The following is a 13,343-nucleotide window of genomic DNA, read 5'->3' as shown; positions in this document are numbered from 1 at the left end:
CTCACAGTGGTGGGTCAGTCTCTCTTTCTCCCTGCCCCCACCCCCGACCCTGAACTTCATTTCTGGGCCCAGACAGCACATGGTAAAACCTTACTCTTGAATCCCATTGCTGGCCCACGCTTAAAAAGCCAGGGGCCCCCTGTTTGCTAGCCTGTCCTCTGCCCTGTGACAGAAGGTCTGCTCTGACGATAAACCTCAGCCCACACCGAGATGCGTGGGCCGGGAAGAGCAGTGGTCAGGAGCCAGGTACCCTGAACATTTGGGCCTGGCCCAGCCGACAGGTCCTGGGTCCTCCATCCTGCAAAGGGAGATGGAGAGTCCACTTAACCTCAACGTCCCTTTTCAGATTTCCGAGAGATGCTCCACCACCATGTTTTGTACCGAAAGGCCAGGCCTGGATCACATTCTCGGGTCTCTGCAGTCATCCTCATTGAGCCGGCTCTGAATCTCGTCCTGTCTAAACTTGACTCTAGAAGGTTAGCTTGGCCAGTGGCACTGGTGAGATGGAAGGTAATGACCTTGAACCCCAAAGAGGCCAATTAGGTTCTATTGGGAAAACATTCTGGTCTTCAGGTGGCATCACCCCAGCAGGTGGGTCCCCGAGGACTTGGAACTTTGCCACTAGGAGCCCTGCCTTCAGCTGCTTGCATTCATGGGGCACTCAACGCTGCCCTGGACCTGGGCTAAGTGCTTCAAGGACATTCAATCCCCAACAACCCCTGAGGTAGGCGCTAGCATCATACCCATTTTGTGGATGAGAACACTGAGGTGTGGAGGGCAGAAGGGATCCTGCCCACAAGTAAAGGAAGAAAATGAAATGCAATTAGTCCTCCATGACACACATGAATAGAAGCAAAGGGAAAGGACTCTACAACATGCGGAAAGTTAATATTTGGGGGAATATTCTAGACCAAGAGTGGCCATTTTTTTCTATATGGGCCCAGAAAGTGAATGTTTTAAAGCTTTGCAGTCCATGTGATCTCCTTCTCTCTTTTTTTTTGGTCGTTTTTGGGGCTGCACCCACAGTATATGGAGGTTCCCAGGCTAGGGGTGGAATCAGAGCTGCAGCTGCCAGCCTACACAGCAGCCACAGCAACTCGGGATCCGAGCCTTGTCTGCGACCTACAGCACAGCTCATGATAATGCTGGATCCTTAACCCACTGAGCGAGGCCTGGGATAGAGTCCTCATGGATCCTAGTAGGGTTCCTTACTGCTGAGCCATGATAGGAACTCCCACATGGTGTCTTTTCCAATTATTCAACTTTGCTGTTGTAATGAAAGCAGCCATAAATATGTAAATGATTGGCTGTGTTCCAATAAAACTACAAAAACAGGTAGCTGGATGGAAGTGGCCTCGGGGGATGTAGCTGACCTCCCACTTTGGCTCCTTTTTTTCTTTAGGTAACACATTTTTCCCATTAACTTTATTGTCTGGGCAGTTTGAGGGGAGGGGCAAGGGGGAGGCAGAGGAGAACTAATGTTTCTTTGGCCCCCGTTTTGTGCCAGACTCTGTGCTAAGTGCTTTGACCTGTCAGCATGTCGAATGGCGAGAACACCTTTCTTTAAAGGTTAGCAACTCTACTTAGTCACTTTTTTGTTCAATGGGGCTTGAAGATGCTCCCCAGCCTAAAACCCTGAGGAGTGGAGCTGGGATTTAAGCCCCCTTCAAGATTTGCCTTTTCTGCCACGTAACGTTTGCATCACAACCTACGTTCTCAGATACGTTCTCACACACACATGAGGGAGGTGTCTCAGAAGGTGGGAGGTGGGGTAAAATGAGAGCCTTGGATTTAATTCCTACCCCGCAGATACTTGAGATCCTCTTAGAGCTGCAGAAATGAACTCAGTAGTTCTTCCACTTCACCAGGACTTCCAGCATCACCAAGGTCTTCTCCCAAAACCCACCAATAACCACAGCAACCACAGCTTTGTCTTTCTGGCTCCAAGTCAAGATGGCCCCACCACTTCTAACAGCACCATCAGACAATGAGTTTCATCAACGACCCGTTACATATGAGTGAACAGAGTTCCAAGACCCAATGGGAGTAGAGTTCCCAGGATAGACCCTCCCCCTTCCCCCCAACAGGTCTCCACCAAGAGGACGTGGTCCTGCCTTTCACTCATGGGTCACTCGTGATGAAAGGCTATAGATGGAGTCCAGGATGGACTCCAGGAAGGGCTCCTGGTTCTAGAACAAAGCCCCAGTCACAGTCAGCATTCCATAGGAAATGGTGCAAGGCTTCCATCAAAGTGCCACATGCAAATGCCTGACTTTTATGGACTGAACAGCCACGAGAGGGGTGACAGACCAGTTTAATAAACTCTGGGTGGCTGTCAGGTCAGGAACAAGTCTATCACATGATGTTTGTTTCTGGGTGGCAAGACATATGGGAACCTGTGATGGAAACCTTTTCTCTGCATCCACCCGCCGAGTCATCCGGGACTGCAGCTTGAAGATGTTAAACTCAGGAGAAAGGGTCACAGAATAGTGACAGGTAAAGGTGGAAGGAGCATCCTGCCTCCCACTTCAACTCCCTCAAGGTGTCCAGCTGCCAGCAGTTTGGTGGAAAGTAGTGAATCCCTCCCCCAGGGACGGTGATGGGCCCCTGGGCAGAGGGGCGGGGCCGCCTACCTGAGGAGACAGGCCGTTGCTGACGGGGTTCATGTGGTTGGAGGGCGCCGCCGGGTTCATGAAGCTGTCGGAGTAGCTGGAGAAGCTGTGGCGGGCTCCGTAGGCGGAGCTGGTGTCCGCGGCCGCAGCGGCCGCCGCCAGCCCCCCCTGGTGCATAGTGGACGGCGGGAGGGGCTGGGGCCGGTGCACGGTGCTGCCCCCATCTGCGGAGAGACCCAGGAGAGGGCCTGAGCAGGTGGCCTCACCCCAGAGGGTGAGGGTAGGCAAGAACCTCGGTCCGGAAGGCAAGCCTTGACCCTCCTTCCCAGCCCCCATCCAAGGAGGGAGCCGGAGAAACCACCTTCTCGCACTAGTTGTGATGGGATGACTGGCTTCTGGTCAGGACACTAGGGATCGGCAAATCTTGAGGGACAGCTGGTGCCAGGCAACATTCCAGACCACCTCTGGGTACCTACTGTGTGCCAGTCCTGTTCTCAGTGGTTGCTGCATAGTAGGTGCTCAATAAGCCTTATCTGCCTGAAAGTCAGGCCTCATTGAGGATTCTGTCCATCTGCCTGGGTCTGTCCTGATAGGATTTTGTGAGCATCGACCACTCACCAGGTCCTTTTACAAACAGTGTCTAAGGGTATGAAGCAAGAAGGATTCCCATTTTACACATGGAGAAACTGAGACTCAGCGGTGTCAGGGCACTTGTGCAAGGTGACAAGCCTAGTGAGTCAGGGCTGGAGACTGAACTGCCGTTCTGTTCCGAGCTGCTGGGCTGCCATTCCTCTCCGTCATGGCCCCTCCAGGTATCCCTCCAGCAGATGGGACTGTCACCCCCGGCAGCAGTTCAGTTTGTCATCAAGAGTCACAGGGAGGCCTCTCCTCTCAGCTTCTAGAACTCCAGCCTGCCAGTCCTTTAAGAGGGGCTCCATGGGGCAGAAGTCAAGTAGCAGAATCCCTAAGATGTGCTGGGGGGAGGGCAGAGGGAGGAGGAGGAGGGCAGACTAAGAGACTGGAGCCAGGGAGGGAGGGGGCGTACCCTTCTCTGCCTGCTTGCCTGCCAGGGCCATCATCTCTTCTGCATTTTGTTGTGGTTTTGCTTTTTAGGGCCGCACCTGTGGCATGTGGAGGTTCTCAGGCGAGGGGGTCTAACGGGAGCTGTTGCTGCAGGCCTACGCCTCAGCCACAGCAACATCAGATCCGAGCCGCGTCTGCGACCTACCCCACAGCTCCTGGCAACGCCGGATCCCTAACCCACTGAGCGAGGCCAGGGATGGAACCCGCAACCTCTTGGTTCCTAGTTGGATTTGTTTACGCTGCGCCTGGACAACAGGAACCCTCTTTTGCATTTTAATGAGAGTCATGTGACTTCAGTTTGAGAAGCTGTTCTAAATATGTGCATGGAGGCTACCTCCTTCATCTTCACTTGGATGAAGAGCCAGAAAGTTCAAGGGCAGGACCCCACCTCTTTTGTCTTAATAGTCTATCTACGTGAAAGCAAACGCATGGTCATTTAAAAAAAAAAAAAAAACCCCGCAGACAACCCTTCTTATTTCTTTGTTGAGGAAGGAGTGGGTGGGGGAGGGGAGGCTAAAGGGCGCAGCTGAGATGCCAGGGAGGGGCTGAGCGCTCACCTTGGGAGATGGTGGTGGTGGGGTAGGTGGAGTCTGGCAGCTGGTAGGGGGGCAGCGTGGGCATGCCGGTGGGCGGGAAGCCGCCTGGCAAAAGGTGGTTGAATGCTGCCAGCTGGTTGGCTCCGGCCTGCTTACGCCAACGGGCACGGCGGTTACTGAACCAGACCTGGGGAATGAGACAGGAGCATGCTGAGCCCTCAGCCTGGCTCCCGGCAGAGAGCTGAGACACAGCTAGAACCGGCCCCCCAGCCACAGCCTCCGTCCAGCGGGCCTCCTCCTCCAGGGAGGAGATCCCCACCTTCCCGCAGCTCAGGACAGGCGGCAAAGTGCTTTCATAGGCATCATCCCATTCTGTCCTCACGACACCCAGTGAGAAGGTCACTACCAGGATCCCTATTTCACAGATGAGCAAACTGAGACCCAGAGAGAGGCGGGGACTTGCCCAAGTGACAGTGTGAGTGCAATCTGTGTGGCTCTCAGGCCGGCGCTTTCACTGCAGCTGTTCCATGCCCAAAGGATGCCAGCGGGTGAGCATCCTTGTTCTGACACCCACGCGCTCACTCTCCACCTCCTCCAGGAAGCCCCCCAGGAGGAGGCCACACATCCAGAACCCACTTGGTTGAGACCCACCTGCCAGACTCTGAAAACTAGGTCTTTGTCCAAAGCCTGAGGCCCTGCTTGGCTTATGCTGCACGATCCTCATCCCCCACGTGGCTGGAAAAGCCCACCTCACCCAGACACGGGGATTGACTGAGCATCGTGGGAAAATCACGTAACATCTTTTTTATAACTCAGTGAATCTTATTACATTTACAGTTGTACAACCATCATCACAACCCAGTTTTATAGCATTTCCATCCCAACCCCCCAGCCCATCCCCCTACCCCCCAACTTGTCTCCTTTGGAAACCATAAGTTTTTCCAAGTTTGTGAGTCAGTATCTGTTCTGCAAAGAAGTTCATTGTGTCCTTTTTTGAGACCCCACATGTGATAGCATAGGACATTGGTGTCTCACCTTACATCTCTGAGTCTCCCTTTCCTTTGAGCCCTGTGCTAGCCCTTCGTGTGTCTGTCCATACAGAGACCCTGCCCTCCTAGTTCCATACATAGGGAGCCGAGGCTCAGAAAGGTCAAATCACTTGCACAAGGCCACACTGCTAGTCATAATGGATCTGAGGTTCACACTTCAATCAGTCTAGCTTTCTAGAACCCTCAGGTCTGGATTTGCAGGAAGTTCCCTGGTTTGGGCCAGAGAAATATAAGAATGAGTGTGCAGAATGGGGCTGCCCTGGGGGAGCACTTCTGCATCTTTGGCCTTTGCATATGCTGTTCCCTCCAGTCCAAACACTTTTCCCACTGCTGGCTCCATGGCCTGCAGGGCACCACAGAAATTCCTTCTCCTGCTCCACTGATGAGTTCTTGCATTAAAAGTAAGTCCAGGCGGGTCCCTTGCCCCACTTCTCTCTGTAAGGGGTCACACAAACAATTACGGTATTTAACCGTTTCTTGGTCTCCCCCTCAGGCCCTATGCCCCAAAGGCAGAGGCCAGGCCTTCTGGGCCAGTGCTCACAGATCTATAGGGATAGCCACTGAATGAATGAATGAATGAACAATGGGAGGCAGAGATGGCTCTGGCTGGTCTTTGCTGGCCCAGGGCCAACAAAGCTCAGTGGGGAGATCCCACCTTGGGGGTGAAGACCCAGTCCAGGCCTACCCTGGCACAGATCACTTAAGACTCCCAAACCTCTAGACTATGTCTGCTGACCTGCAGGAAGGGAGTCTCAGTGGGGCTGGAGGGGTGTTTAGGGGCCCCGATCATCTGTCTTTTCTCCGAGGGGAGAAATGGGGTTTGGCTTTCTAGGCTGGATGAACAGAGCAGCTGGCTCTGACCTGCTTAGGATTCACAGAGAGGGGACATGCGGCAGCCAAATCAGGATTGAAAACTGGCTCCCGCACAAAATCAAAGTCATCCCCACCTCCCCAGGGCAGCGAGGGCTCCCCCAGGGGTGTCCTGGGCAGCCAGTCAGACTGAGGCTGCTTCTGAACTGGCGAGGAATGGGCAGTGTGTCCTGTTTTGGGGGGAGGGTGTGGGGGACCGTTTTGTTTGAATTCCCCCGAAGGGTGGGCTCCTACCCGTGGTGAAGAGACGTCCCGGAAGGTGAAGGACGTGGACATTAAATAACCCCTGAACCACTCCCATCTCCTCCAGGTCTGGGGCTTGTGGAAGAGAAGGACTCAGCTTGGCGCTCAGCATCCTTAGCACCTAACAGCTGTCAGTCTCCTTGTTTAATGCACAGAGAGGCTACTTGGCAGGCGATGTTTCCCTACAGGGCTTTCCCCATGTCTTGTTTCCCCTTGTGTGGGTGTTTCTAATTGCCTTCCTTTTATGAGAGTGATATGCATGTATTTTATTTTATTTTATTTTATTTTATTTTATTTTATTTTATTTTATTTTATTTTATTTTATTTTATTTTATTTTATTTCTTTTCATTACATTTCATTTGCTTTTTAGGGCTGCACCCATGGCATATGGAAGATCCCAGACTAGGGGTCCAATTGGAGCTATAACTGCTGGCCTACACCACTGCCACAGCAACACCAGATCAGAGCCGTGTCTGTGATCTACACCACAGCTCACAGCAATACCGGGTCTTTAACCTACTGAGCAAGGCCAGGGATCGAACCTGCATCCTATGGATACTAGCTGGATTCGTTTCTGCTGTGCTACGACGGGAACCCCCTGCCTTTTTTTTTCTCAGTCAGCTTTTGTTCATCCTTTAAAAGCTCAACATGTATTGATCCCTCCTCTGCTAGGATCAGGCCAAGTTCTGGGGCTAAGGGTGGATGGGGAGACCCAGCCCTGCCCTGGGGGCGCTCAGAGTCTGATGGGGGGACAGCACGTGGAGGACGGCTGCCTTGTCCCCCTCACTGTGGGTCTGCCTGGGCTCTGGCTGCTCCCTCCATTCCCAGCCCCCCTCCATCTTTGGACCTTGAGTGACACCTGTTTCTGGGTCCCCTGGGCCAATAAAAGCACTGCCCTGACAGCCAGGAAATTTTACAAGGAGCAGGCAGGCTTCAAGGTGGTGGGAAGCAGCCGTGGCCGCCAGACGTGGGAATGAGAAAGCACCCAGGAATGTGCCCAGGAGAACAGCTGCAGGAGGATCAGAGGCGGGGGAGGGAGGCCCCGGGGCTGGGGGCAGGCTCGGGTGTCACCCCCGAGGGGAGGCGAGAGGAGGGAATGAGATGAGCTGGCTGCTGCTGCCCCTGCCTTCCCTCAGGTCTCCCTCAATGGCAGCCAAGGGTCCCCCAGCCCAGAGCGGGAGTGGGGAGGGCAGAGGAAGGTCCGCTGGTTCCCCCATTGCTTAAAGGCCAATTTCCTTCTAGGACTTTATTGCTTTCAAATGCCAGGCTCTGAGTTCATGTCTCCCTTCCAGATGGAAAGAACTTGGGCTTGGCCTCTGTTGAACTCTGTACCCCACGCGGGTCGCTTCTCTGAGCCTCCGTTTCTGTGCCTGTGACTTGGGAAGGGACCGTCCCCAGCTGACGAGGTGGTCTGAGGTTCCACGGGGTCAGGTGGGAGAAGCCCCGAACACTGCAGCTGGCACAGAGGAGGTGCCCAACAAAGGCTGGTCCCCGTTTGGGTAGAAGCACCCGCAGTGAGAAGGACAGGGGTAAGCCCTGCTGCAGACCCGCCTCCACCATTTACAGAGAAGCCAGGCCAGAAACAGGTTCCCACTGGAGCTGTTCATCAGACCCCTCTTTTCCTCCTCCACGTGCCCCCCTCAAGCCTGAGCCCTTCCCAGCGGGGGGCCCCCAGAGATGCTGACTCGGAAAACAACTGTAGACCTTGCACTGGAATCTGAGTGCTGAGCCTGGGGAGAGGAGGCGAGTCCCCTGCCCCAACCACAGGCCTGGAACTCCAGGCAGACTCTGCCCCTTATGTGTCCTCCCTTCCCCTGGACCTGCAGGTTAAGTACCACGCACTTAGAGGGTGTGGAAAAGATGTTCGAGATCTGCCCACCCTCCCCTGGATGCTTCTAATCTGCTGGGAAGATTCACCCAGTCTGCTTGCATGCTTCCCATGACAGGGAACTCACCATCTGTCTTAGGAAGATAGGAACTCACTACCCATCTCTTCTAAGCTTTTTATTCCAATTCCTTCCTCCCTCCTCAGGGATTTGGAAATCATTCTATTCCTGAGCCTCTCCTCTGGCTGAACTACCATCCGTCCTTCCTCCTCCCCTCGCCCTTTCCTCCTTCCCTTTCTGTCTCTCCCTCCATCCCTCCTTCCCTAGTTTTCCTGAAGCACTTGCCAGGGTAGGAAGGATGAAGGCCATCCAAGTCCTCACTGATGCCCCTGGTTTCTCTGGGGCTGTCCTCCGCTTGGACAGTCAATCAGTCATCATTTGCTGCCCACTTACTCTGCACCAAGTGCCAGGGGCACTGCTTGTCCACACAGTCCCTGGATGGCTTGCTGCCGACCCCTCCCCCACTCCCACCCTAGGAGTGGGGCTGTCCCACCCTGGCCACCCCCACCTTCTCAGTCACGGGGTCCCTGGATGATGCCCACCACACAAACCCCCAGTACCGCCTCACCTGCACACGCGCCTCGGTCAGCTTGGTCCTTTGCGCCAGCTCCTCGCGGGTGTAGATGTCTGGGTAGTGAGTCCTTTCAAAGGCCTTCTCCAGCTCCTCCAGCTGCTCGGCTGTGAACGTGGTCCGACTGCGGCGCTGCTTCCGCTTCAGAGGGAGATCGGGTTCTGACTCCACGTCCGAGCCCTCATCCAGACGGTTCCCTGTGGCCAGGTGAGAGGGAGAGAGAGGGTGGGGACCTAGTGAGATGGAGGGGTGCTTTGTGCCCACCTTCAGGCCACTGTGGCTCCGAGGATCTGATCCCTTCTGAGCATGAGAAGGATGTTCCCCACAGCACTGGTTATCAGAGTGAAGGCTGGGAAGCAACCTCCCTGCCTAACCCTAGGGGACTGGTTAAATACTTTACAGCTTAGCCATAGTGGATTTTTTTTTTTTAATCCCCTGCAGTTGGGCATTTAGGTTATTTCCAATGACATGGAAGGACATCCATGATATAGGATTCAGGGGGTGGTTTCACAATGATGAAACACCTTTGTCAATATTCCTAGAACTGTATTCTTAAAAAGGGAGAATTTTGCCATATAATCACTGTACCTTAATAAATCTGACTTTAAGAAAAAGGCAAGGACCTGCATGTTCATTGCAGCACTATTCACAATAGCCAAGACATGGAAACAACCTATATGTCCATCAACAGATGACTGGATTAGGAAGATGTGGTATATACACACAATGGAATACTACTCAGCCATAAAAAAAGAATGAAATAGTGCCATTTGCAGCAACATGGATGCAACTAGAGACTCTCATACTAAGTGAAGTAAGTCAGAAAGAGAAAGACAAATACCATATGACATCCCTTGTATCTGGAATCTAGTATGTGGCGCAAATGAACCTTTCCACAGAAAAGAAAATCATGGACTTGGAGAATAGACTTGTGGTTGCCAAGGGGGAGGGGGAGGGAGTGGGATGGACTGGGAACTTGGGGTTAATAGATGCAGATTATTGCCTTTGGAATGAATTAGCAATGAGGTCCTGCTGTGTAGCACTGGGAACTATGTCTAGTCACTTATGATGGAGCCTGATAATGTGAGAAAATAAGAATGTATACATGTATGTGTAACTGGGTCACCATGCTGTACAGTAGAAAATTGACAGAACGCTGTAAACCAGCTACAATGGAAAAAAATAAGAATCATTATATTAAAAAAATGTTTTAAAAAAAGGCAAGGTACAAAGCAGTGTGCAAAGATCAATCCCACTTTTGGAAAAACACACCTAACACATTGCAAAACACTTTGCCCAGAAGATGAACAAATGTTAACCTTCATGCTGACAGAACTTTAGTTTTCTTCTTGAAACTTACTTCTAGTTTAGTATTTTTAATTTACTTTTATTTTTTGTCTTTTTAGGCCTGCGCCCATGGCATATGGAGATTCCTAGGCCAAAGGTCGAATCAGAGCTGCAGCTACTAGCCTACGCCACAGCCACAGCCACTATAGCTCACAACAATGCTGCATCCTTAACCCACTGAGCAAGGCCCAGGGATTGAACCCATGTCCTCATGGATACTGGTCGGGTTTGTTACCACCGAGCCATAATGGGAACTTCAAGTATTTTTTAAATGATCATTTAAACAATGACACTATTGCATTTGGGGAAAATATTACAAAAACTAAGGAACGGAGGAAACAAGAAGAAAGGAAGGAATGGAGGGAAGAAGCCAATTCTTGTGCCCAAGCTCGGCAGTGAGGCAGCTGAGATTCCAGGCCTGGTTCTCCCCCACGTGCTCTGAACCATGACCCTAGGAAGGCTACCTTCCCTCCTTGGGCCTCGGGTTCCCTATTTACAGAAGGAAGGGTTTGGACTTGTGATTTCCAGACCCAGGCCCCTCCTGAGATGTTCCAGGATCACTGAGTGATCGTCCAGGCTGGAGAAGGAGACCCTATATGATGACCTTGGCTGTGTCCATGGCTCCCAGGGCACCATCCCCACTGATTTCCACCCTGGAGCTGGGGGGTTGGTAAAGACCTTTGCTTCCTGTGCAGAGAGAGCCCAGGAGTCTGGGGCCGGCTCACCTCCCTTGAATGGGCTGTCAGGCCAGGTATCTACTCCTGTCCCAGATCCAGGTGAGGGAGGCTGCAGGAAGGGCTTGATCAAGCTCCTCTGCAATCTGGGCTGAAGACACCCTGGGGTCTGAATGGCTTCTCTGCCCCCTTCAAGCCTGGCCTCTTGCCCCTCCCTGATCCACTAGAAGGAATGCTAGCAAGGAGTTCTTTAGCCAGGGCTCTGAAGCTGCAACCCCAGGAGCTCTGAGCTCTAGCGAGCATGGAGGAGGGGGCCAGGGAGAAGAGGAGACAGAAGGAGAGGGAAAAGAGAAAGCAGGCAATCAGAGGTTTATCTTCCTCCTCGCTGCACCTGCTTGTTCCAGTTTTGTCTTTTGCTTCTTTTCTCTCCCTCTTCTCCCTTTCCATCTCCATCTTTGGTCTTCCTGGAAGCGCTTCTATGTTTTGTCATTTGTTCATTCTCCAGAGCACTGGTGAGCACCTGCTCTGTGCTGTCCATGGGCTATACAAGCTGTTCTCGCAGAGCTCACCTGAGTCAGGCTGGAAGAGCCTCAGAGATCATGTGCTCACACCACAGATGGGAGAAACCAAGTCACAGAGAAGTAGCACAACCGGGCCAAAGTCCCTCAGCAAGTGTCTCCATCCACACTCGGACCCTGCTCTCCTGTCCCCCATCCTGTTCTTACCCAACAGCTTCAAATGTGGGTTACATAAAAAGGTCAAGGCTCCTCCCACAAGGAACAGCTTTCCCCCAACCCTGAAAAAACCTAAACACCTACTGCAGCTGCTTGGATGTCAAGTGGGGGTAAAGCGAAAGGCATTCCAGGCCAAGGGAAGAGCACGTGCAGAGGTGCAGCGTGTCCCAGGGCATGGTGGGTGATGCCATCAAAGGGCTGCATCCACAGCTGGTAGGTCATCCAGCCTTGGGCAACGCCTTTCAGCTCCGGGTCCCCTTCCCTCCATCCTGCTAACTTGGCCATTGGGAAGTCATCCTTGCTTCTCATTGGCCACTGATTTTGACGTCACTCAACAAGGGCGCCAATAGCAGGGAGACTTGCCTACGTGGCTGCTTGCCTCATCCCTAAAGGCAGAGACTTGGGGTCAGATCCAGCCCCTCCTCTGCCCTTTTCAGCTGCCCAGCTCCCTGTCACTGAGAGGAGGCCACAATGGGCACAGCTGGCACCCTGGGGTACTTTTCCCCAGCATGTCTGGGATTCAGAGCCAAATATAACTAATCCCAAGGACTCATTTCCTGAAACTCACGGCATAATCTCAATTTTCTGACGTCGACAAGGAGAGGGCGCCCTTGGGGCTTCAGAAGGAGGAAACGGAGGTTGGCAGGCAGGGAGGGAGGCCAGCCCACAAATGGGGAACGGGGCACCGGGCTCTGTCCTCCAGTGGGGACCCTTGAGCTCAGACAGGAGCTGAGTGAGCTGGGGATCAGGGTTTTTTTTGGGATAACTCTGTGGGCAGAGATTATACTCAGAGCTGTGAGGGCAGACTGGGGAGGAGATGGAGAGCCCCGGTCTGATGGAGGAGGCATTGCCCTGTCCTGGGAGAAACCCCAGCCTGATTAAGTCTCAGGTGAGTTTACAGCAGTGCCATCCAATAACACTTCCTGTGACAACGGAAATGCTCTAGGTCTGTGCGGTTCCACATGGTGTCAGCCACGTGCGGCACTGAGCACTTGAAATGTGTCTAGGGCAACCGAAGATCTGAGTTTTTCATTTTATTTCATTTTCTTGTTTTCTTTTTATGGTCGCACCTGCAGCATATGGAAGCTCCTAGGCTAGGGGTTGAATTGGACCTGCAACTTCCAGCCTACACCACAGCCACACCCAGCCACGTCCGTGATCTGCCTGTGGCAATGCTGGATCTTTAACCCACTGAGCGAGGCCAGGGATCGAACCTGCATCCCCATGGATACTAGCCGGGTTCATTACCACTGCACCACAACAGAAACTCCCTGTAGATAATATTCTGACCCATGTCCTTGGAGCTGCATCCTCATGGACTATGTCAGGTGCTTAACCCCCTGAGCCACAGCGGAGATCTCCTTATTTCTTTTTTTTCTTTTTTTTTTTTTTTTTTTTTTTTGGTCTTTTTTAGGGCTGCACTCACAGCAGATGGAGGTTCCTAGGCTAGGGGTTGAATTGGAGCTGCAGTGGCTGGCCTACACCACAGCCACGGCAACATCAGATCCCAGCCGCATCTGTAAACTACACCACAGTTCAAGGTAACGCCAGATCCTTAACCCCGAGTGAGGCCAGGGATCGAACCTGGGTCAGAATGGATGCTAGTCAGATTCGTTTCCGCTAAGCCACGATGGGAACTTGTTTCGTTTTAATTCAAATTTAGCCTCACAGGGCTGGTGGCTGCCCCACAGGATGGCCTGTCTTTAGGACACTGATGGTCCCTCTTGGGCAAGGAGA

The 13,343-nt window shown here is 52.8% G+C and overlaps 1 protein-coding gene across 9 annotated transcripts in view; it reads right to left on the bottom strand.

Moving 5' to 3' along the window:
- The window catches only part of PAX7 (paired box 7), a 107,672-nt gene that overhangs the window by 41,793 nt on the left and 52,536 nt on the right, over nt 1–13,343 (bottom strand). For all 9 annotated transcript variants that reach the window (XR_014807157.1, XR_014807155.1, XR_014807156.1 and 6 more), the window contains exons 5-7: nt 8,849–9,048; nt 4,253–4,418; nt 2,634–2,836 (exon numbers count right to left, since the gene is read on the bottom strand). Coding sequence is in view for 4 of the 9 variants with exons in the window: in XM_021095458.2 (XP_020951117.1) it covers nt 2,634–2,836; nt 4,253–4,418; nt 8,849–9,048 (569 nt within the window). In the remaining 5 variants the exon portion in view is untranslated. The remainder of the gene's footprint in view (nt 1–2,633; nt 2,837–4,252; nt 4,419–8,848; nt 9,049–13,343) is intronic.

Source organism: Sus scrofa, chromosome 6 (genome assembly GCF_054392235.1).
Source record: "Sus scrofa isolate SSC_HxYL_T2T_F1_AM1 chromosome 6, Sscrofa_HxYL_maternal_Yorkshire_Landrace_v2.0, whole genome shotgun sequence".
Classification (NCBI taxonomy): Eukaryota; Metazoa; Chordata; class Mammalia; order Artiodactyla; family Suidae; genus Sus; species Sus scrofa.
This window is presented reverse-complemented; position numbering and strand designations above follow the sequence as displayed.